This window comes from Aotus nancymaae, unplaced genomic scaffold (assembly GCF_030222135.1).
Source record: "Aotus nancymaae isolate 86718 unplaced genomic scaffold, 86718_ANA_hifiasm-v0.15.2.pri h1tg000014l, whole genome shotgun sequence".
NCBI lineage: Eukaryota > Metazoa > Chordata > Mammalia > Primates > Aotidae > Aotus > Aotus nancymaae.
Genome location: NW_026988425.1, coordinates 63532013 through 63543281, shown reverse-complemented (window position 1 = coordinate 63543281; position 11269 = coordinate 63532013). Strand labels below are relative to the sequence as shown.

General features: G+C 43.1%; 1 protein-coding gene across 3 annotated transcripts in view; it reads right to left on the bottom strand.

Annotated features, from left to right (window-relative positions):
• Positions 1-6929: 6929 nt before the first annotated feature.
• MARVELD2 (MARVEL domain containing 2) overlaps positions 6930-11269 on the bottom strand; it is a 35350-nt gene continuing 31010 nt past the window's right edge. For all 3 annotated transcript variants that reach the window (XM_064375782.1, XM_012462208.2, XM_064375783.1), the window contains 2 exons: positions 10893-10943; positions 6930-9579 (listed from right to left, as the gene is read on the bottom strand). In XM_064375782.1, coding sequence (XP_064231852.1) covers positions 9457-9579; positions 10893-10943 — 174 coding nt within the window. In that variant the 3' untranslated portion in view covers positions 6930-9456. The remainder of the gene's footprint in view (positions 9580-10892; positions 10944-11269) is intronic.

Genomic DNA, 11269 nt, shown 5'->3' with positions numbered 1-11269 from the left:
TGGAAAGTATAATCGGGATGTTTGTTTTATGATAATTTTAATACCTTGATCCCAAATATTTGCTTCTGATAACTACTTTCACATTCTCTTACTCAGTATTTATAACTGAATCCCCATTCTCCCAGTTCTCTGAATGTGCTCTTCCATAATATACTCCTGATTTCATTCACATGTCCCACAATAATTTCACCAAGTACGTGCTGTATTTTCTTCAGAATCTTTTGGCCTAGAGGATCTGTGAATGATTCACTGAAGCACTCCCTCCCCTCTGCTACAAACCAAAAACACGTGTGAAACTTGTCTCTTCCATTTTCTTTTTTTTTTTCATTCTTTCTTTTTTGAGATGGAGTCTCACTCTGTCTCCCAGGCTGAAGTACAGTGGCATGATCTTGGCTCACTGCAATCTCTGCCTCCTGGGTTCAAATGATTCTCCTACCTCAGTATCTGAGTAGCTGGGATTACAGATATGTGCCACCACACCCAGCTAATTTTTGTATTTTTAGTAAAGATGGGGTTTCACTATGTTGATCAGGCTGGTCTCGAACTCCTGACCTCAGGTGAAGCCCAGCTATCTATGCCATCTTCTACCCAGTTTATGGACACCCAGTTTGTAGTAGTGAGAACAAGTACCGAGCACAAGGCTTGGGTACCGGGTACTCAGAAAACACAGCTGCAGGTCTCAAAGGAGTTTTGGCCTTGTTGCTTGACTTCTATACTTTTAATTTTTTTTGTGACCTACTATATTTAACTAATCTGGCCAGCCCAACCAGCAGTCCAACAGTAACATCTGTTAACCTAGATGAACTCCACCATCATTAAGCACCCTATTAGATTATATTATTTTTGTATCCAAAGATAATTTAGCTGAGATTATTTTCTGGAACATATTTTTACAACTCTTCTGATGAACCAACAGATGGATTTAGCCAAGTTCAAAACTACATCAAATTCAAAATATATAAAGAACTCCTACAACTGAACAACAAAAAGACCACAACCCAATTCAAAAATGGCAGTGGGCCTGGTGCAGTGGCTCACGCCTGTAATCCCAGCAATTTGGGAGGCCGAGGTGGGTGGATCATGAGGTCAGGAGTTCAAGACCAGCCTGGCCAGTATGGTGAAACACCGTCTCTACTAAAAATACAAAAATTAGCTGGGTGTGACAGCTGTAGTCCCAGCTGCTCAGGAGGCTGAGGCAGGAGAATCGCTTGAACCTAGGAGGCAGAGGTTACAGTGAGCCGAGATTGTGCCACTGCATCCCAGCCTGGGTGACAGAGCAAGAGTCCGTTTCAAAAAAAAAAAAAAATTGCAGTGGATTTGAACAGTGATTTTTCAAGGAAGATGTACACATGGACAGTAAGTACATGAAAAAAATGTCCAACATCACTAATCATTAGGGAAATTCAAATCAAAACCATAATAAGATACCACTTCACATCTATTAAGGTGGTCATTTATTTATTTATTTTTTGAGATAGTCTCACTCTGTCACCTAGGCTGGAGTGCAGTGGCATGATCTAGTCTCACTGCAACCTTTGCCTCCCAGGTTCAAGTAATTCTTCTGCCTCATCCTCCTGAGTAGCTGGGATTACAAGCGTGCACCACCATGCCCAGCTAATTTAGTATTTTTAGTACAGACAGGGCTTCACCATGTTGGCCAGGCTGGTCTCAAACTCCTGGCCTCAAGCTATTCACGTGCTTCAGCCTCCCAAAGGGTTGGGATTACAGGCTTGAGCCATCCCGCCAGGCAGGATGGCTACTTATTAAAAGAGAGAAAGAGAAAATAACAAATGTTGGCAAGGATGTGGAGAAATTGGAACCCTCATGCATTGCTGGAGGGAATGTCACGAAGAGGAAGAGGAATTTCTACAGTACAGTCATTCAGTACCAATTCCTCCTCGAGAGAATAGGCAGAAATCAAGGAACTGTAGGGAAACAGTGACTCTGAAAGTGACTCATGAGTTATGGACATTTGGCACATTGACACCAAACACCTACAGTAACGTTCTTATAGTATGTAATCTCTCATATTCTCTAATTTCAAACCCTTAGCCCTGAGGGTTTCTAAGAAAATCCTGGATATCACCATGAATTCTATGAACAATAGCAGACTGTTTCCACCTCATTGTGGCATCTGGGCAGCTATATCACGTGGCAGGCACCTTCCAAATACTTGGGAAGCTAGTTCTGAGTAACTCTGTGTTTTGGTTTAACTTGGCTCTGCCCTTCGGCAATAACAATCCCCCAGGTACCCTTGAATATTAACACTGGCAGCCTTACTGGTCACAAACAAGATTTAAATTGGGAAGGGCTGCTATTGTTCACACATTAACTAACAGCATTTCCTGACCTGTCATACATCCTTCAGCCTCCTGCCCTGTACACAAAGGGAACTCATAGGCACGAATGCATGATGTTGAATAAAAGCATTTAAACAGGTATAAATAATCTTCAGGCCCATTCATGGGCAGACATTTTGTTTTAGAACCACTCATAGGGAAAAGGGGAGGAAATGGTTATAGCTACCATCTTAGATGTGAGGAGTTTGGCTTAAAGTCACACACACACACACACGCACACACACACACACACACACACAGGCTTGAGTTTCAAATATGGCTCATGAAGCCAGTGGTTGTTAAGATTTTTGTTTCTCTAGAACTTTGTAAATGTTTTCCAAAGATCGCTAGAACACTACAGGCAGTTCCCAATTTATGAAAGGACTGCATTCTTAAATTTACATTTTTTTTGGCCAGGCGCAGTAGCTCACGCCTGTAATCCCAGCACTTTGGGAGGCTGAGGCAGGTGGATCACCTGAGGTCAGGGTTCGAGACCAGCCTGGTCAACATGGTGAAACCCCATCTCTACTAAAAATAGAAAAATTAGCTGGGCATGGTAGCTTACACCTGTAATCCCAGCTACTCGGGAGGTTGAGGCACAAGAATTGCTTGAACCCAGGAGGTAGAAGTTGTGGTGAGCTGAGATCATGCCATCCAGCCTGGGCAATGAGCAAAACTTCTCAAAAAAAAAAAAAAATTTGAGGTATAATATATGTATAACATATGTACAGTAAAAGGTGCTAATTTTAAATGCTTAGCTTGATGGATTTTTAAATATGTATATATCCTGGTAAACAATGAACTAGATGCAGGTATAGTACTCAGAAGGCTCCCTCGTGCTCCTTCCCAGACAATAAACATCTCTCACAGGTAACATTTATTCTGAATTCTATCAGAGGTTGGAGTTTTAAAATACCTTTTTTTTTCTCCCAAGATGGAGTGTTGCTGTGTTGCCCAGGCTGAAGTGCAGTGGCACAATCTCTCGGCTCATTGAAATCTCCGCCTCCCAGGTTCAAGCAATTCTCCTGCTTCAGCCTCCTGAGTAGCCGGGATTACAGGTGTGTGCCACCAGGCCCAGCTAATTTTTCTATTTTTTAGTAGAGACGAGGTTTCACTGTGTTGGCCAGGCTGGTGTCAAACGCCTGACCTCGTGATCTGCCCGCCTCAGCCTCCCAAAGTGCCAGGATCATAGGCATGAGCCATTGCGCCTGGCCTTGAAATAACTATTTTAAAAGAAAATAAATCAAATGTAGATTTATTTTTTTATTTGAGACAGGGTCTCACTCTGTTGCCCAGGCTGGAGAGAAGTGGCACAATCACGGCTCACTGCAACCTCAGCCTCCTGGGTTCATTTGAACCTCCCACTTCAGCCCCTCCAGTAGCTGGGACTACAGCCACATTCCATCACACCCAGCTGACTTTTTTTTTTTTTTGAGACAGAGTTTTGCTCTTGTTGCCCAGGCTGGAGGGCAATGGCACGATCTCAGTTCACCACAACCTCTGCCTCCCAGGTTCAAGCAATTCTCCTGCCTCAGACTCCCGAGTAGCTGGGATTACAGGTGTAAGCCACCATGTCTGGCTAATTTTTTTGTATTTTTTAGTAGAATATTAAGAAAACCGCCGGGCGCGGTGGCTCAAGCCTGTAATCCCAGCACTTTGGGAGGCCGAGGCGGGTGGATCACGAGGTCAAGAGATCGAGACCATCCTGGTCAACATGGTGAAACCCCGTCTCTACTAATACAAAAAATTAGCTGGGCATGGTGGTGCGTGCCTGTAATCCCAGCTACTCAGGAGGCTGAGGCAGGAGAATTGCCTGAACCCAGGAGGCGGAGGTTGCGGTGAGCCGAAATCGCGCCATTGCACTCCAGCCTGGGTAACAAGAGCGAAACTCCGCCTCAAAAAAAAGAAAAAAAAAAAAAGAAAACCTATTTGATCTTGCAAAATCTTTTTATTTAAGATTAACTCAAGTTCATTGTTTTAATAAGATGACTCAATGTCGTTCATAAACATCAACATTTATAAATGTGTTCATTATGCATGTCAAATGCTTGGGTAAAAAAGATAGAAAAATAGAAAAAAAAAAGAAAACAAATTAAGTGAACATACAAAAAATGGATGTTGTGTTGAGACAGGGTTTCACTCTGTTGCCTAGGCTAGAGTGCAGTGCCACGATCTCAGCTCAAGTGATCTTCCTACCTCAGCCTCCCAAGTAGCTGGGACTATAAGCATGTGCCACCATCCGTCTAATTTTTGTATTTTTTGTACAGACCGTTTTACCGTGTTGCCCAGGCTGGTCTTGAACTCCTGAGCTCAAGCGATCTGCCTGTCTCAGCCTCCCTAAGGGCTGGGATTACAGGCATGAGTCGCCATGGCTAGCCTGAAATTAATTTTTTTTTTTTAAAGGCGTCATATATAGGCCGGTCGCGGTGGCTCACGCCTGTAATCCCAGCACTTTGGGAGGCCGAGGCAGGCGGATCACGAGGTCAAGAGATCGAGACCATTCTGGCCAACATGGTAAAACCCCATCTCTACTTAAAATATACAAAAATCAGCGGGGCATGGTGGCACACACCTGTAGTCCCAGCTACTTGGGAGGCTGAGGCAGGAGAATCGCTTGAACCAGGGAGTCAGAGGTTGCAGTGAGCCAAGATCGTGCCACTGCACTCCAGCCTGGTGACAGAATGAGACTCCGTCTCAAAAAAAAAAAAAGGTGTCATATATATGCCAGAAAAGCAGGATCCTGAAGTAATAAAAAAATACTTCCAAACAGCCTTTGAAGCACAAGTTCTTTAACATATAAATTTTTTTTTGAGATGGAGTCTTGCTCTGTTGCCCAGGCTGGAGTGCAGTGGCACAGTCTCCACTCACTGCAACCTCCGCCTCCCTGGTTCAAGCGATTCTCCTGCCTCAGCCTCCTGAGTAGCTGGGACTAAAGGCGCGTGCCACCACGCCCAGCTAATATTTTGTATTTTTAGTAGAGACGGGGTTTCACCAAGTTAATCAGGATGATCTCGATCTCCTGACCTCATGATTCACCTGCCTCGGCCTCCCAAAGTGCTGGGATTACAGGCATGAGCCACCATACTCGGCCAACATACAAATTTCTAATGCTTAAATATATTTTTCCTTAATATGAGGTATTAAAAGATATCTTCAACCATTTAATAGGTTTCATACATACAGAGGATATTTAAAAATACATATATATTTAGGCCAGGTGCAGTGGCTTATGCCTGTAATCCCAGCACTTTGGGAGAGCGAGGTGGGTGGATCACTTGAAGTCAGGAGTTTAAGACTAGCCTGGCCAATGGGGTGAAACCCTGGGTCTACTAAAAATAAAAAAATTAGCTGGGCATGGTGGCTCATGCCTGTCCTAATCCTAGCTATTCAGGAGGCTGAGGCAGGAGAATTGCTTGAATCCAGGAGGCAGAAGTTGCAGTGAGCTGAGATGGTGCCATTGAACTCTAGCCTGGGCAACAAGAGAGAAACTCTGTCTCAAAAAAAAAAATACATACATAGTTAATAATTATTTGCTTAGTAATTCATATTTTGTTTAAAATAGTAATAAAATACTTTTTAATTGATACATAACAGACTCATGTTAAATGCACAAGGTGCATGCATCTCAAGGATAGAGTTCCACCAGTGTTTCATAGGTATGCATCCTGTAGCTGGGCGTGGTGGCATGCATCTGTGGTCCCAGCTACTCGGGAGGCTGAAGCAGGAGGATCACTTGAGCCCAGGAGGTGGAGACTGCAGTGAACCATAATGGCACCACTGAACTCCCAGCCTGCGTGACACAGTGAGACCCCCCCACAAAAAAAGTATGCATCCATGTAACTTTCGTCCAGAGCAGTACAGAGCACATTTTCATATCCTAGAAGCTCCCTTATGCCCCTTCCCAGGAGGCATGACCGAGTGACTCCATCTCAAATAATAAAAGAAAAAATCATATGGAAGAAAGGAAATGTACAGGGAAGTACTTTTCCTTCTGAATCTTGTAACTTGCCAAAGGTAGCTATTACAGGCTAAACTGTGGCCTCTCAAAGAGGTAATGCTGAAGTTCCTAACCTCAGAATGTGACCTTATCTAGAAATAGCATCCTAGCAAATGTAATTAGTTGACAGGAGGTCGTGCTGGAGAAGGTGGGCCTCTCATTCCATATGACTGGTATGGCCAAAAAGACAGGGAGAAGGCCATGCGAGAATGGAGGATTAGAGAGATGCATCTACAAGCCAACGAATGCCAAAGATTGCCAGCAAACCATCTGAAACTATAAGAGGACTCCCCTACAGGCTTTCGAGGGAGCATGTCCTGCCGACACCTTGCTTCCAGCCTTCTAGGCTGCAGGTCTGTGAGACAACACATTTTGGTTGTTTTGAGCCACTCAGTTTGTTGTACGTTGTCACAGTGGCCTTGACTTTGAATTCTTGCAAATAATGGGGGAAGGGGAAACAGTCGCCTGAGCATCATGACCTACAGGTTTTCAATGACTTTCCAGTTTATTTTCTGATAAGTGAAAATATTTTCAAGAACATGCACAGTGAACACAGGAATGCTAGGAAAGCAAACATAAAGGGCACACACACGACAGCTGACAGAAACTTTAATACACCGAGGGATTGACCACATTTACAAATCAGTGTTACAGCATTGGATTTTCAAAGATTAACATTTACAGTTATAAACTTTATTTTACAAGTTTCACAATGTTCAACTTCCTTAATACTTCAACAGGAATCTAACTCTTTATAGTCTATCAAAATGGTAATATTTTACCTCTTTTTTTTTTTTTTTTGAGACAGAGTCTCACTCTGTCGCCAGGCTGGAGTGCAGCGGTGCAATCTCGGCTCACTGCAACTTCCACCTCCCGGATTAAAGTGATTCTCCTGCCTCAGCCTCCTGAGTAGCTGGAACTACAGGAGCGTGCTACCATGCCCAGCTAATTTTTTGTATTTTTAGTAGAGATGGGATTTCACCATGTTGGCCAGGATGGTCTTGATCTCTTGACCTTGTGACCCACCCACCTCAGCCTCCCAAAGTGCTGGGATTACAGACATGAGTCACTGCGCCTGGCCTCACTGTTGCTCTTCTTAAGTAAAATGTTAACACAGGGATCAATACATAAAAGAGAAAGTGAAGTTGTTCCATTTGGGGGGTTCCCATGAAGGGTCTCACGCTTCCCTAGGTGTCACCCCTTCAGATACAGCCCAGCCTGATGCACAGTCTGGGAAGCCATGGAATTAAAATATGAACAATGAATGCACAAAGATTTCACTGACATAAAAACTCGCAAGTGCATTCAGTGGCCATGACTTTCTAAGCTTCTGCTTTTCCACATGCTTTTCTTTGGTTTCATCCTTTAGAAAACTCTTTGAACGTTAATTGAAAGGCAGCTATATTAGGCAGAAGCTGAAATGCTACACCTGGGAATTTATCTACACACTAGATGCTGCTGAATAAAATCCAAGAAGAATGATTTTGTTTTTAAAAAACGTTTTAAAGGCAGTTTATTGTTCATACTAACAAAAATAAAATATTTCTCATGAATAAATTCCAAAGCCAGGATAATGCTTAGAAAGATGAAGCATCCCTGCCAGGTGCAGTGGCTCACGCCTGAACCCCAGCACTTTGGGAGGCCGAGGCGGGTAGATCACCTGAGGTCAGGAGCTTGAGACCAGCCTGGCCAACATGGTGAAACCCTGTCTCTACTAAAAATACAAAAACTTAGCTGGGCGTGGTGGCGGGCACCTGTAATCCCAGCTACTCGGGAGGCAGGAGAACTGCTTGAACCCAGGAGGCAGAGGTTGCAGTGAGCTGAGATCACGCCATTGTACTCCAGCCTGGGCAACAAGAACGAAGCTCCATCTCAAAAAAAAAAAAAAAAAAAAAAAAAAGATGAAGCATCCCAAAAATTCAAAGGGAGGTTTCAAGGAAATGCTACATCATGTGAGACTGTAGTGTGGATGTCCAAAGGGAAGAGAAAGGCAATACCATTCATACAATTCAATGAGTTCAGGGCAGGCTGGACTACAGAGAGATGGAGAGATGTACAGTCACACTGATGAAAGACAGGAAGGTCACGTGGAACCCAGGGGGCCACAGAGCCACAGGGAAGCGTCAGGCTAAGGCCACGAGTTAACACCGCAAAAAAGAAAGGCACCAGACACTTGGTATTTTGGTTAAGTAGGTTGGGCTTACTCATTAAGGACCTCTTCTTGAGACTCATTCTTTATAATTTATTCATTTCACAAACACTTCTATAGATTTCACAAACACTAATATAGTCCTTACTATATTAGTGATTCTTTTAATCCTCATAACAACTCAATGGGGAAGGGACTATTATTGGCCCCATTCTACGGAAGAGGAAGCAGGCACAGAGAGACTAAACAATTTCCCCAAGATCACAATGTTTGAAAATGTTGATCTGGGATTCAAACATCATTCAAGGGAATAAATGAAACTTTTGAAAAATGTCACCCATTTACCCTTAGAAAAATCCTTTAGAAATCCCTCAGGAATTTCTATAGAAAGAGAAATTTGTCCTAGAAAAATCCCAGGAATCTGCCTGAGTTAAAAAGGGAAGTAGCACCAGAATTGGCAGTCCACTTGCCCATCACGCTGCCAGGATATGATCTCTAAAATGATGACACATTTAAATGAGATGGACAAATATGAAATTGGACACAGCTGAACACAGGATTTGTTCCATTCTTAGTAAAGGCCCTTAGTACATTTGAATTTGTTTTAAAATGTCAGAGTAAAATCTTTAATGTTGCATACTGGTTAAACCAACTGGAAGCTGATTCAGGAATTGCTTGCTTCTCTACCACAGAGGCTGGCATTAAAAAGGCAGTAAATAAATAGTAAACTTGCTATTTTTTTAAAAAAGTGGTTTCCCAGCCTGACCAACATGGTGAAACCCCATCTCTACTAAAAATACAAAAATTAGCTGGGTGCCATGGCGTGTGCCTGTAATCCCAGGTACTCAGGAGGCTGAGGCAGGAGAATCGCTTGAACCCAGGAGGCAGAGGCTGCAGTGAGGCAAGATTGCATCACTACCCTCCAGCCTGGGTGACAAAACGAGACTCCGCCTCAAAAAAAAAAAAAAGGGCTAAGAATAACCTTGTACATCCCAATTCATTACTTTATCATATTCTTGAATTCTTTGTTTTATGTGAGAAAGTTTATTCTTTAGGTAATCACAGCGTTCTTTTTTTTCCAGAAATGTAGGATCCTGTAAAGAAATATAAGTATTACTTTGGCTCCTGGCTTCCTCAGTGAAAAACACAGAAACATATATTGTCACCCAGGAAATGATCACACACAGCAGTATTCTCTACAGCAGATTCCGAACTCAGAGTAATAGTTAAGCTCTCTACAGATTTTTTTAAATGTACATTTCTTTTTAGAGCAGTTTTAGGTTCACAGCAAAACCAAACAGAAGTACAAAGAGCTTTCATTTTAATGTCTGATGTACCTAAAAAAGGAAATAAAGCCAGGTACAGTGGCATGTGCCTGTAGTCCCAGCAACTCAGGAGGCTGCAGTGGGAAGACTGCTTGAGCCCAGGGGTTTAAGGCCAGCCTAGGCAACACAGCAACACCCCATCTCTTAAAAAAAAAAAAAAGTGGGGCCAGGCTTGGTGGCTCACGCCTATAATCCCAGCACTTTGGGAGGGCCAAGGTGGGTAGATCACAAGGTCAGGAGTTCTAGACTAGCCTGGCCAATATGGTGAAACGCCGTCTCTACTAAAAATACAAAAATTAGCTGGGCGTGGTGGCGGATGCCTGGAGTCCCAGCTACTCGAGGGGCTGAGGCAGAAGAATTGCTTGAACCCAGGAGGTGGAGGTTGCAGTGAGCTGGGATTGTGCCATTGCACTCCAGCCTGGGCGACAGAGAGAGAATTCATCTCAAAAACAAAAAAAGTAGTAAGTATAGAAAATATTAATAAACGGTCTCTCCGGCCTCTACTAATTTTTTTTTTTTAGACAGGGTTTCACTTTATTGCCCAGGCTAGAGTGCAGTGGTGTACTCTACCTCCCAGGCTCAAGTGATCCTCCTACTTCAGCCTCCCAAGTAGCTGGGACTACAGGCGTGTGCCACGTGGCTAATGTTTATATTGTTTTTGTAGAGACAGCGTTTCGCCATGTTGCCCAGGCTGCTCTCAAACTCCTGGGCTCAAGTGTTCCACTAGCCTTGGCAGCCCAAAGTGCTGGGATTACAGGCGTGAACCAGTGTCCAGCCACCTCTACTGATTTTGAGATTAAGTTAGACTTGGAAAGAGGTAAAGAAAGTTCATCTTTCGGAAGGAAGAGGTGGAGAATTCCGGATCAATGCTCATTTCCCTAGGTTCCTAAATCAGGACACTGCAAAATGTATTCAGGGCAGACATGACAAGAAATGGCATCTAGCAGCCATATTCCCTTAAAAGGAGCACCTCATGAAATACAAAAAGGACCTATGTTAGCTAACAGAATCTAGAGTCTGTCAATTATCATGTATGCACCGCAATAAGAATATAGTTTGAAGAAGAAAACTGTTTTACTCACATTCTTTTTTTTCTTAAACTCTTCGTGGATTCTTGAAATTCTCTCATGTTCCTAAAAATAATATATTGTATACCTAAGTTAAAAGTTTCCATTTATTCAAATCATATCTCAAAGCACACTGAGAATTAGAACAAAAAAAACGAACTTTTACCCAAGAAAATAATGAAAATGTTCACACACAAAAATTTAATTCACAGGCAAATATTTGAGGACTTACTATCTGCTAGGCCCAGGAGTGCATAAGAGAGAATGGGCCTTGACCACATGCAACCATACCCGTGCCCCAGGCCCTTTAGGGAGGATACATAGCTTGCCCAGGGCCACACAGCTGGCAGGCTCAGTTTCCCTATTAATAAAATGGAAATAAAACCATAATG